General features: G+C 37.1%; 1 protein-coding gene across 1 annotated transcript in view; it reads right to left on the minus strand.

Annotated features, from left to right (window-relative positions):
• Positions 1-14,295, minus strand: part of Pcdh15 (protocadherin related 15) — a 600,282-nt gene that overhangs the window by 418,272 nt on the left and 167,715 nt on the right. Inside the window, exon 3 of the mRNA XM_041655402.1 lies at positions 5,154-5,219. Coding sequence (XP_041511336.1) covers positions 5,154-5,219 — 66 coding nt within the window. The remainder of the gene's footprint in view (positions 1-5,153; positions 5,220-14,295) is intronic.

Below are 14,295 nucleotides of genomic sequence, written 5' to 3' on the forward strand. Positions count from 1 at the left end.
TCTTTGAGACTAAAGCACTTCAAAAGGTGATGGCATTATTGGGTTTCCTCAAGTAATTGCTAGGAACCTACATATTGTTGATTTCTATAATCTTTTCAAAGGTGATAACTTTGACCCATTTCACATTCTCTGTGTCCTTAAGGGAAAATTCACAGTGTAATTCTCAGAACACCCGAATCACTAATCTGCCCTCTGATCCCAAGGACCACAAGTTCTCAATGCTTTGTGTGAATGTAACTCGGAAGAGAAATGACATGGGCTGAGGGCGAGCATAATCTAAAGCCTCCAGAAAGTGGAAGTAAGGACAGCTAACCCTGGATACCCATGCTTAAGATGGTTCTTGGAAAGACCCACCAGGTGCTGCACTTCAAACCTAACAACTTAACTGCACTGCATCTGCCAGCCACTGAGTCTAAATGACCTCTGCCTACGCACTAGGGACTGTAATACCAAACAAGCCAAACCTAAGCAGTGTAGTGGATGGACAAAGAGGAAGAGGAAACCCTTCTCACAACAATGCAGCCCTACACATGTGCCTAAACATGGGAGATCTCTGATTTTTCTGTTATTTTTATTGACATTTCTTGGGAGCTGTGAACCCCTTAGATCTTGAATTTCTTGTAAACAACTTGTAACGCTTGCAGCTGCTCTGAGCACGAGGCCTTCAGGAGTTCCTGATGGCAGAGGAGTGATTTCTGGTGGGTTTGACTGGGGCATGGCTATCAGTTAAGGGTCCGTATATAAGCGGCTCTGGTACACAATAAAGGGGCATTCTTGTTCAAGGATGACCCGTCTCTGTCTGTGTGTCTTTGTGTGTTTCAATCTCCAGCCCCTTGCCTGGTTCACGAACTGTATGGTAGTGCATGGAGCACAGATGGGCGTGGTGCACTACAGACATCTTCTACCCCTGAATCCTTAATGAGTTTCAAAATCAGTGTCAGGGCCACTGAGCTGCATAGGAACATTTTGTTTCACAAGGAATCAATCATTAGATTAGGCTGACTGGCTCACGTGGAGAATTTCCTACTCTAGTGAAAAACTATGGTAGGAATGTTATTTCCTACAGGTTACAAGGGACCAACCCCGTCTCTTATCTTGTGTGGTAGTACCCTGGCCATTCTTGTCACCACTGGTTTGATTTTCCTACAGTTTATGCGAATGAAAGAATTACTCTATCTAGCCATTGCCATGATGGCTGATGACTTAAACGCTGCATTTATAGAAAGTCACTCACTGTAATAGTTTCACTTAGGAGTAATGGGGTATATGTGCTACATGATTCAATTTGACATAATTCAGGCTTCCTTTTATAATGCACATAGTTAACACCAATATTAGAATAAAAAAGCACGTACATAGTAGAAGCTGATGCTTCTTTCCTTAAATATGATAGATAACTCTGCAAATTAACCTTTTCATCATCTTTAATAATCATAATAATACTAGAATCATAAAATTTAAAGTGCAATGAAGCAGTCACTAATATTTACAGTTATTTCTCTCCATAACAAAATACTTCAGCTCGGAGGTCATTTTTATACTTTGCCTGCTTTGTGTGTGTCTTCTTTTCCTCCTACTGTGGCCATTCTCTTATTTCCTAAAATCCCATTGTTTACTTGAACATACAGCCAAACCTGAGGATATGACTAATTTGAGAAAATACAGAGCTTTCTGAACTTCTAATAAACTTAGAGACCATTTGAGGAGATAAGTAATAGTTTGTTTATTTACGAACACTTCGAAACCTTCCTCTTTTCTTGTCAGTTCAGCTACACTTGCAGACAGATGTTACCGCTGACCTTTCGGGAAGCATCCTCCTCCACGAATGAAACACGCAGAATGCGCAGCCCTGTACACAGCCTCCTGGTGATGGACACAGCCAAATGGTTTCGCATGACAACAGCCATCACACAATAGTAATCATGAGAGCAGTTAAATATATGGGGGAGCCTGACATGATAATTTTATAATTCACAGGAAAATGATTCCTTCATCATTGTGAGCTGCTTTCACTGTAAACAAAGTAATTCAGAGAGACTTGAAGATGAGCTGGGTAGGAAATAGAGCAATGCTGATGGATGAGTTTGAAATCAGGCTTTTAATGTTAGGTAGCATCCACCAAACCGCTAATGTTATACAAAGGCTCATTCTTTTTTTCTGAAGTTAGAAATGTTAGGACTCTACAACCTTATAGAATAAAATAAGATTTTTTTTCTGAGTTATCCAAATGTTAGAATTACTATGTTGCATCAAAGGCCAGTGGTTTGACATTGACTAACTTATAAGCATATTATAATATCATATCTATATTACAATATAGTATCTATTTAAATACATTGTAAGATAGCACGATCCTTGTAAATTAGCCCCAAGAAATTTTTGTCTTTGTTTTTTGAGCAGAGTGTCACTATGTAGCCCTGACTAGCCCAAAACCTGCTACGTAGCTAAGGCTGACCTTGAACTCACAAAGAAAGACTCACCTATCTATGCCTCAGGAATGATGCAATTAGAAGGGCATACTACCACCCCTGAATTGCCAAAATTTTAGTTTCTTCTGTTGTTACAATTTGTCTCCAAGTGAAGAATCTCTTGTAAAGAACTCTAGTTTTTGTTTATTTAAAATTGTCTTTTGTTCATTCCAATTTTGTTAGTAACTAGTCTTTGCTCAAGAATTATCCCACAGTTTTGTGTAAATATACTGAGAGAGAGAGAGAGAGAGAGAGAGAGAGAGAGAGAGAGAGGGAACTAAGTTTCTCTGGCTGACAATAGTTTTGTAGAACAATGTGGCAAATGCACTTGCTGAGTTACCATAATACATACTTAACCATAAAAAAATAATCTTTTCAAATGCACATGTAGGAAATACAAACTCTGATATATTTTTCAACAGCTTATGATCTGAATCATCTATCTTATTTAAATGTGGAATTTAATAAGTATCACAGATGCTTGATTTGAAATAATTGTATGATTATAGAAATTTGATGGTGGGAGGGAATGAGAGAGTGGGGGGAAGGGAGAAGACGAGGAATACAAAAACATCAAATCATAACTACCACTGTTTTATATTAGTGGTCATGACCCAGACTGGGCTCAGGTGAGAGCCTCAATATTTATAAAGGTCTTTCTGAAATATTTGCAAACATTTTCCCATTTGCTGGATCCTGGAAATCAGGATACTTAAGAGTTTATTACTACTTCTGAAAATAGGAAAGAAGAAATTGACACAGTGTTTCATATCAGGACTAAAAATACCTGGGTTAATGGGTTTCCTAGACTATGAACGCCATGTCTTGAGCTGTGCCCTGAGAGTCTCACAGGGAAGGGGATTGTGCACATGACAGGCTCTGGCAGAGATGCATCTGATCTCAATAGTTTTATAAATTTCGTGTAAAAAGAAAAATGCAAAACATTTACTGTCGGTTGATATTTATACCGTGTGTTGATGCTCAAACAGCTTTGGCAGCAGTCTGAGGACTTGGCAGATTTTGTAAAATATGTCAAGAAAGAAGCACAACATCCTCATGCTGCCTTAAACAGCAGAGTTAACCTCTCTTCATACACCGGTGCAGCCTTGACAATATCTCCCAGCACCATATAGAGAGCCAGGGCTCAGTTAGCACAAACGGAGACAGGCACCTGTACTGTGGCATGACCTGCAAGCCCTGTAGAGTCACATGCTAGCACAACTTCCTTTAGTAAAAGCAACTATTTTATTTCAGCTCAATTTTAAGTACAAAGGAATTGGTTAAAAATAAGTAAAGACATACATAGACATTCTGGCATGTTTATTAGCTTCATTCTTCTGCTTAAAAAAGTCAAACATGCATCTTCAAGAAATATAGGTTTGCTTTGAACAGAAATAGTTAACTTTAAGAAAAGCAAAGATCTACTTATTAAAAAGAGTCTCTTCCTATTATAACACTTTAATACATTTTTTCCTTTGTATATAATTATAATTTAGTTCCAACTTATTCAAGCTGGCCACAATTACTCACTCCATATGTTTTCATTGTAGATGGATGGAATTAATTTTTAAATAACCAAAATACATTTTCATAATTACCTAATATGTTAAAAATAGTGTTTGTTCTTAACATTTTTTAAAGGGAGGCCAGCGACAGTGCAGATACTCCAACTACTTACAAAGACTGTGGATGAAAGGAGAACTTAATAGTGATTTCTCAGGTAAGTCAAAGGGGCAGCCTTCAAAAATAAATCCATAATGAACTCTAGGTTATTGTTATAATGTTATGTTGCTTTAATGCTGGTTAATGTTCTCAAAGCAAGTCTCAATAGAATTGCGGGGGGAAAAACCCATTTTTTTCAATGAGCCTCTTGACACAATTCCTTTTTTAAAGTGTAATTCCAGAAGAAAACTCTCTTAGGACAGGAAGTACACTGGCAACAACCCAGGAAAATCACTTAGATGGACAGTGGAGAAAACGCTGAGAACACTCTCACCCAGGATGGCCCCAAACATCATCTCCATATGACCGAGAGAGGAGGGTGTTTTATGACTATTTTAAAAGTTCAAACACATGAAGAATGAGAATTCTGGAACAAAATTGCATATATTTTTGATTTTGAGAAAGCATATTGTTTTATATACTGCAGGATGGTTCAATATTATTCCTAATGACTGCAGACAAGATGAACAAAGTCCATGTTTGGGCTACTTCCCTGATGGCAGCGTTAGTTCTCTTTCCACTCTACGTGGATTCCCTGCTACCCATGCTCAACCACTGTGTCTCACTCTTTACGAGATTCCATATAGCACTCACAGTGTGCTTCCTTCTTTGGAGGAACACACTGCATTTCAGTCAGATGATTCTACGTGTGCCTGTCAATTCTCCCTATTTACAGAAGCATCCCAGCACATGTAAGATTCATGCTTGTGCTAACTCAGATAAGTCACTGCTCATACAGAACTAAAAACTATATTCATCACTAGAGTCCTTTGTGACATAACCTAATGAAGCATTTCTAGAAGTGATATATTTGAAAGCCTTGGACAGAAAATTAGAGATGAATCATTTATGGACTTTGATTTAAAAACATTTTATGTGAAGTCTCAGAGCATATCAAACCAAATGTTAAATAAAAAGGAATTCTTATTATAGAAAGTATTGGTAAATACAGGACTCACTCACCATTCCGGCTCTCTTCATCAATGGCCACGATGGTAGCTGGAGGGCCTCCCCTAGCTAGTTTGCAATCTAGAGAAAAGATAATCAAAGACTATAATTGACAAGTGCACAAGAACTTACTCAAGATATAGAGTGATATTTAAAAACTACAACCAACTCAATATACAACATTCCAAGTGTTTTACTAGTAAAAGAAAACATATTCGAAGGCCTGCACAAGTTCTATGACACCAAACCAAACACTGCTTAAACCTTTACTGTGAAACCAACAAAGATGACTGGGAAACAGTTCTTCTGGACAGAGCTAATGGAATGGTAATTTGACACAGAGACATAACATAGAGAAATGATTAACTAGATAAGCCATGAGAAAGCTTCACAAGAGAAACAAACATAATTGGAAATTAATTGTGATAAAGGGTATAATTAAAGAGAGTAGATGGACTTTTAATAATGCTCTAAAAACAATAAATGGAAAATGGACAAGCAAGGGGTGCCATGAGGTGGGGGTTATTTTAAGTCACCTTACCCTCATATTGCCAGTCTGGAGTCAAAGTACAGAATCAGCAGTGGGAGCAGATCAGAAAACAGAAGAAAGAAAGGAAGAAAGGATACATGTATATATTTAGCGAGAAGTTTACAGATACGTAAAATTCATTCTATGATAATAGATGAATTACCTAGTGAATTGTGGAAAAGGAATACATCAGATTTTATAGTACTAATATATTAACATGAAAATTAGATAATGTATAATCCAATAATTAGCATAGAATCATAGCAGTGACAATAACACAAAATACATGTATACAGGGTTTTTTAAGATATTTAAATTTCTTATAGAGTTTTTATCTTTACATTGAAATCTTTGGAGTAATGTCTATCAATCAGAAGTGGTCATGAATTCATATTTTAAACACTCACCTTACCTCATTGAACTCAATAATGGCTCTAAAAATAACATTATAACATTCTCAAGTTAAATATGAAGGCTAAGTTCTCAAGCTGCCACGTGTACCTTTCAGAGGCAAAAGACCCTTTCTGGAGAAACCAATAGGCTAAGGCGGATTTATGACACATGGATATGCATGCTGGAAAGTAATGTGATACACGTGGCTAACATGTATGTGCTATCTGGAAGCAATTTCAAGTTTTCTCATAAAAAATGTTTCCTGCCTTTTATGCATGTCGGCGCAGGTCATGCAGTCTTTGGAAGCCCAGTTCTGTGAGGTAAGTGCGCATTTTCTCTTTTGAACTGAAAAGACTGTGAGCTCTGCAGCTTTTTCTCATCTTTGCCAGTCTCTTCAGAGTTCCTGCCATGCTAACCCTCTACTCCTTTCCCAGCTTCCTGCACCCCCCCACAGCTTGGCTCTGCTTATCCCCTCTGTTCTTACAGAGCAATTATTACTGGCCTCCCACACACCCTGTTCCTGGGTATATCTTTTCATTTCATGAGATCTACCTGCATGCAGTTCATAATAGAGTTAAAAGAAGGTATTTTTTTGCCAAAACATACTATGTGCTTTGTTTGAAGTAAAAAGAAACTCTGAATAACCATCTAAGATTTTCCTTCTCTTTCCCAACTAAGGCTTGAATCAATGGGTCCCTAAGTTTTCCTGTTTTAGTAGTTCAATGTTTTGTATTTGGGTTGTGAGCTTAGCCTTCAATGCCTTAGGCATTTCTCCAGCCTCCTAGTCTTTGTACAACAGTGACAGGAAGTGGTGTACATATGGAAATGTGGTACACGGGGACAATGGGAGAATCATCCCCAGAAAGATTTAATATAGTTCTCCTAGAACCCTAATAGTTTCCACAAGACAGAGGTGATCGGAAGTGATGAACCTAGCTTTGATGCTCCACCCCTGTCTTCCTTTGTCATGAGATGGTCTCTTCCCTGTCTCATGCTCTTGCCATTGATGTGTCTTTTAGTAAAGACTGAAAGTCTGGCAGATGGGCAGTTGAATCCTCATGTGTGGGCCTCCCAAATCATGCATAAAAGAAAATTCTTCATAATTTCCTATCCTAAGTATTTTTGTATGGAAACACCACTGTGTATCTCATGGGAACAAAGGTATTTAGTAGAAAGAGTTGAGACCAGAGGAACAATAACATCTAAACACAGGTAAAGTTCAATGCCGTGTTTGTGGAGCCAATTATTTTTCTTAAGTCACTAATGACAGAAATAAGTGAATGGATACAGTGACAACTAATTTGTGTGGAGAGACAGATAGATGGACAATGAGAAGGAGAAGTGGTTGAAGCGCGGAGGAGTGGGAATCCCAATGCATCCTTGAAGAGGGAGGTTTTAGATTGCACTTGTCTTTTCAGCTACATGGGAAGAGCATGTAATCTTCAGGACTGTTACCTTCACCCATGTATAGAAACGTCCTAAAACCGTGACAGATACAGAGAATGGGTAAAACTGTCACATTCTAGAGTGAAAACTGGAAGAGGAAGAAAGGTATTTAATTAATAAGATATTCAACAGGCAGGATGAAAGAAAAGGGAAGAAATTAACGTATGTAACTACTAAACTTTAACTGGTTTGCTTCTTTTTTATAACTAACAAGATGGCTCAACTGGAAAAGGCTCTTGCCACCACGCCTAAAAACCTGAAATCTATACATGTGATGTGGTGGAAAATGAGCCAAATACCTCAAGTTGTAGGAACGAGATCACTATACACGTAATGACATGCATAGGCCCACGCATAAGCACAAGCAAGTGAGTAAATAAAAAATAACACATTTTAAAGAAAGGAGTGATCTTAACATAGCTAAACCAAAACCAAAGGGGAAAAAAACAAAAAAATAGAAAGAAAGAAGAAGCAGGAGGAAGAGGAGAGGAGGAAGAGAGAGAGAGAGAGAGAGAGAGAGAGAGAGAGAGAGAGAGAGAGATTTTTAAACCCAGGCCTAGTTGGTATACAGTCCCTGGTTCAAGGATCATTTCCTAGACATACTTAAACGCATATGTTTAATGCTTTAATCTTCTGGAAGTTCATTTTCCCCTTGTCTTTCCCCATAGTAGTAGAAAAAGCAACAAAGTAAGGGTTTAACTCAACTTTTTCTAAGTTAGATCCTTTATCGGGTTCCCATTTTCCACTAATAAGTTACCATGTCCAACTGATACTTCAGGATTGGCTCAAGCCCAGTTTTACTTTATTACTTTTAAACTCAGAACGCCAATGTGTTTGTCAGACACATAATCTATTAATAACACTATTCAAAGCAGCTCAAGTGTTTGTTTTGAAATGATGCATTCATGAAAGTATAATTAGCTTTGAAATGCATGAAAACATTTTTAATAACAAGTTTATTTAAAATCGTCTTGAGAAGAAAGTAATTTTGGATAGAATAGATAAGGACTTTTTGAGTGTAAAATACCCTAATTGAAATCAAAGGGAACACTAGGAGGCAATTTGAACTTGGCTGTTCTCTATAGCCTGTGAAGAACCCACCTTCCATGAGAAAGGTGAGTTAATTGGTGGTGAGGAGTCCTGGGAAATGGGCTTCTCCCGTCTGTTTACTTTACTCTTCACCATATTGATTAAACCACATATTTATCTTCCATTGTGAAAAATTTCAACCTCTTTGGTCCTTACATATTTCCAACATTTTATTTGCTACTAAATGTGAGGTATAAATGCCAACACCTGGGATCAAGGTGGCTTATTCTACAGACATGTCTTCATGCTAAATGTATGCCAATCATCTGTCAATGATCTTATACAGCTGGTTGGTTGGTTTGAGAATCAGAAGGAAGTCCTAGATTGACATGTCATGAAAAGCGTGAGATTTGAATTCCAAGACTGAGTCAACGCAAACTGGACTCCACAGGAAAAGAAAGTAGATAAAAGAAGAAGAAATGTCAAAGTTGGGTGGCGAGGGAGAGGAGGGTAGAAAGGGTGGTAATAGGAAGTATTGAGCGAGGTGGGATGAATATGCTCAAAATACATTATATAAAATTCTCAAAGAAATAATAAAATCATTGAAAATGACTCATCATTTATTTCAGGTTAAAACTAAGTGTTTTGGTGGCCCAAAACTCAACGCATTATAATATTTATAGGAAAAAAACAAAATATATTAAATGACCTACCAGATACTAAAAGCATAAATCCTTTCCCTAGCTCTCAAGTGCATTTAGTGCATGTTCCAACTATAGGCAGAATCCAGGTGTTTTCTTCTCCTTAGTTCTTTCTCTTTCATTCAGAGCTAACCTCAATATGTGCTGATGTTGCATGATTTTATTGCTCTTTTCTTCTTTTTTTCTTTCTTTCTTCCTTTCTTTTCCCATTTTTACTCTTTGTGACTCATTTGTCCTTCACCTGCATCTTCTACTGATGTCAACTTATGCTTCACTTTGCCAGGAAAACCTTTGCTGGCCCCTGACTTGGTAGGAGTCCCTGATGCGCCCTATTACAATTGCCTGTATCATCATAGCAATTTGAAATAATCTGATGTCAGGCAAAAAAAATCTGGTAAAATCCTAGACCTTCTATATAATCTTATAGTGTGTCTTACAGATAAGACCACTTTATAAATTAACATTCCCTTTTGCCTCTTAACCTTTAAAATTTTCTAAAGTACAATAAACTGGGAAAAGGTAGAAATTCACTCATTGTCTAAGGACAGGACTGTTGTTATCTCTATAACCAGAGGGTATCCATTTCTCTAAAAAGGGGAGAACATGCTTCTTTGCTTCCAATTATTCATAGCCTCCACTGGAGATTCATACACTGACTATCCAGTTGTCTGGATGAAACAAATATTATGGAATAAGTTACTCTGTCAGCAGTGAGGAAGTCTTTTGCATCATGATTCTGCTGAATTGTGCCATAAGCAAATAATGCATAAAGACTTCTGATACCCGGGCTTCGTAAAGCCTGAATGATGGCACACCCCTGAAACTCTATATAGACTGAGATTTGTAATATAGCTTATATTAGTCACTTCCTTATCAGTATTATATAATTATCTGACCATATTAGATTCACCAAAATTTTTAACTTACTATAATTATTTGATACAATTGTTAAATTAGAGAATTTTCATCTCTGTGGCAAACAAATACAAATTCAATTCACTCATCTAATCTTTAAGTTCAGTCATTTCTAGTTGAGATTGATAGTTAGTGAAGTGTATTATGCTTTGACATTTGAAATCTAATGTTTAATAATCTAATATGAAATAGATGGGGCATCGCTATTAAAGCTTTTTCAATGTTGACTTTATTCTAATATGTACACTGAAGATTCATTATGTTGTTAAGCTTATTTTGCACATTAATCAAATTGTCTTCGTTCTTTTGAATTTTTTAAAGAGAATTTTTAAAATTTGAATTTTTAAAGAGACCATTACAAAAGACCACAGCCAAAGAAAATACAGAGTTGTGGAGCCCAGGCCAAATGGATACAACTACAAAGCAATTCTCACACCTAAGGCTCAGGGGACATAGGGGATGATGTGGTGGAAAGATTGTAAGAGTCAGAGGATCAGAGAGTTTGCTGTGAGATATTTAAAATTGTACTTAAATATCTTTGATTTATACATAAACAGGGAAATTGCTGGAGGGAGAAGAAAATATATTTCATATGGCTAGAAGATAAACTTTGATTATATGCAGGTAGCAGAAGTTAACAGTTTTTCATTATGCTATTTAATAGTTTATTTTTATTAATCAAAGTCAATTTACATGCATATACTCCGTACTGGCCACTCTTGCCTCCCACATCCCTGCCATCCCTGTCCACACTAGCTCCCACAAATCTCCGTCACATTTAGACTTTGTTTTTGTGACCCACTGATTTTTATCAGGGCTAGTGTCTTAGTTAGGGTTTCTATTCCTGTGATAAATACCATGACCAACAAGCAGCTTGGGAAGGAAAGAAAACATTTTGCTTACACTTACTAATGTTCATAATCCAAAAAAGTCAGGACAGGAACACAAATAGGAGGGGAACCTGGTGGCAGCAGTTGATGCAGAGACCATTGATGGGTGTTGCTTAAAGAGTTGCTCAGCCTGGTTTCTTATACACAGGACCCCCTCCCACAATGTACTGGGCCCAACCACATCAATCACTAATTCTGAAAATGCCATTCCGGGTTGCCTACAGTTCAATCTTACGAAGGCATTTTTTTGTGTGTGTGTTGAGGTTCCCCCCTCTCAGATGAGTCAAATTTACAGAAATTTCTTCAGCACAACTAGCTGTGTGATAATGGATTTAGAACAACCCTTTGTAGACAAGTGGGCTCAGAAATTTGTATAAAATGAAAGAAACTGATTATTCCTTTCAGGGAGTCTCTCAAAAGCCCATAGTTCAAAGGTAGAGGGTTGGGCTCCTAGAGCACTCCCCCCCACTTCTTTGACTGAATGTGGATAGGGATGTTCCTGTGTGGGTCCAGCGAAGATAACTATAGTTGTTAACTAACAACTACTATTTAACTATTAATTAACAACTAATTATTGCAATGGTTGCAGAGTCTGGCAGTTTGTAGTCCTTCACCTTATCTTCCTGCTCCAATATACTTGTCTCCCCTCTTCTACAATGCTCCCTGAGTCTTAGAGAGGGTGATATAGTTACTTGTTGAGGGTGAGGAGATGTTGCTCATTCTCTGCATCTTGGGCAGCTATGAGTCTCTTCGATCTTTATGCTATAGAGAATTAACTTTGAGGTTCAAGTATCAAAAAGGAAACATTTAGGGAGGAACAGACAGGGATTGGGGCAGAAAACAGTGAATCAAGGAAATCTGTAAAAGTGGTAAAATATCAATGAACACAAGACTGTTCACTGTTTCCCTATTCATTTCATCTTGTTACCTCAGGGTTTTCCTGGATACAGTAACTGATTATAATCTGCGTAGGGTCAGCAAGCCAGAAAGCCATCGTTGGCAAGTCTGAACATGGAATTTCAACCCCCCAATAAATTAGCTTCTCTTCATATGACACCAGAGGGACAAAGTGCTAGCGATGTCTTTGTATGTCACCAGCTTAAACGTGACATTTTGCCATTTAATGAATAATTTCTTCCTGTATCATAACCACTTCAAAGAACAAAATAGAAGTCAATTCTAATCAGAAGTGTGATGTGATCCATTCTGAGCAGAAAGAAAATTCTTACTTGCAAGTTATACATGCATATGTATAGCAAAAGCTAAAATAGCCCTCCCATAGAGCAATGACATTTTCATGCATCTATCCCTTCCTAATATTCAACATTTGAAGAGGAAAGCTCTCCTGTAAGTGCTTCTACTCACAAGCTCCTCTTTTAACAAGAACCTTACAAATGACTGAGACTTTGAAGACCTGCTGTTGCTTATGGGACTTGGGGGTAAAATTCTGTGCTTCCTTTCATTTATTTGTGTATCTCACATTTTACATACTGAGTAAGCCCAATGACCACTTTATTAAAATTGTGCTGCTCTTGGTCTATAAGCTGCATATCAGTCTTCAATAGTACTGTAAATCAAATGTGTTTTTCCCCATACACAGAGACCTACACAGACTGAGAATGGAACTTCTTAGAATATCTAAAGTATGAGAAACATCAGTGCAGGTCTCTTCATAGTGTCTCACTTCCCTGTGCTGCTGGCCTACATAAAGGACAAAATGAACCTCCTCAGGATGTCTAAAGTACTAGCAATACAGATGTAGACCTCTTCAGGTTGCCTTACATTTTTGTGCTGTTAGACTTGCTATCCTCTTGATTTATGTTCCCTATGAAGCTTGGTAACGTTTCTACTGTTATTTGGTTGTCCTTGGGAAAATAGTCGTTGCCATAATCAAAAGACTGTATCAGGACAAGAGTTCTATATCATGTCCTTAAACTATCTGTCCTGTCTTGATGCTTAGAAAAAGGTAAATATAAATTAGGAAGCAGTCAAGAGTAAAGAATGTGTGGATGAAGGGAGGCAAGAAAGCACATTTCCAATCTGAGTTCCATGATGGAGAGTAACAGTTATCAGAGTATGCAGAACTCCAAAACATGTGGTCTGGAGTAATGTCTATGTCTGCTAGGACAGCTTTACTGCCTTATGGCAAGTTAAACTTATTAATGGCTAGAGTATTGATCGTAATTTATCATATATATGTAATTTATGCATACTATTTAAATAAGAGAAAAGTAAAGATTTATTCTAGAAGTCTCTATATTTACATAGTTTATAAAAAACCAAATACCATAAAATGAAAATTCTGTTCTTTAAATTTGTCAAGAATTTTGGTAAAGAAAGTACTAGATGAATTTTTTTAGAGATAGTTTTAAAAAAATAGAATAAAAGTAAAACAAAAGAAAGAAAAAAGTTGTAAATCCATATAGCAAATATTTAAGACAATGTTTTTAATCTCAAAATTTTACTTCAGAGATTATATCAGTGCAGAAATAATTAAGTATTTGTTATTGTTGAAGTAGACTAGTAAATAATTATATAATTATGCAATTTTGATAAATTATCATTATTAGAATGTCATCTGCATGTATGAGAGGTAGAGTAATCAGTGACTATGTTTTCTTGTTTCTCTGTTTGTTGTAATTGTTGGCTTTACTTTCATATCATGAAGGCCTGTGTCTATAAAACTGCTCCACCCACACAGGCTCATTTTCCACCAGGGCTGATGTGATTTGTGAAGAAAAGTGCACTCCCCCGGTATGATGAAAGATAGTAAATAATCTAAGGTGAGGTTGAATGAGGAGTGTAGGAAACGAGCAGCTCATTGGTGTCAGTTTCAATGGACAATGGGCATCTGGACACCTATATCCTGGATATGTTGTACCAATCACGCAAAGGAGAAACTCCAAAATACTATCTGTGATCAGATAGTATTCTGTCTCTTTTGATTTTCCCTTTGTAATAACTGTCTTTAGTTTCTGATTTTTCTAAGTCATTTGTCACATGTGTTACATGTCATGTATATCAAAGATTTAACTAATAAATCAGTCATTACAAATAAGTATTTGTGTTGTTTGAAAACGTTTGAGAGTGGCCAGAGAGAGGGTTTCACAGTGCACAGTGTTTCCTGTTCTTGCTAATTACCAGGGTAAAGTTTCCTGGAGATTTAACTCAGTGATAGAGTGCTCTCTTAGAAAGCACAAGGACCCGGGTTCAGTTCTCAGCTCCGAAAAAACATTACTATCATTACTTCTAGT

The sequence above is a fragment of the Microtus oregoni genome, unplaced genomic scaffold (assembly GCF_018167655.1).
Source record: "Microtus oregoni isolate MIOR12 unplaced genomic scaffold, Mior012 000007F_ref0000211, whole genome shotgun sequence".
Taxonomy (NCBI): Eukaryota; Metazoa; Chordata; class Mammalia; order Rodentia; family Cricetidae; genus Microtus; species Microtus oregoni.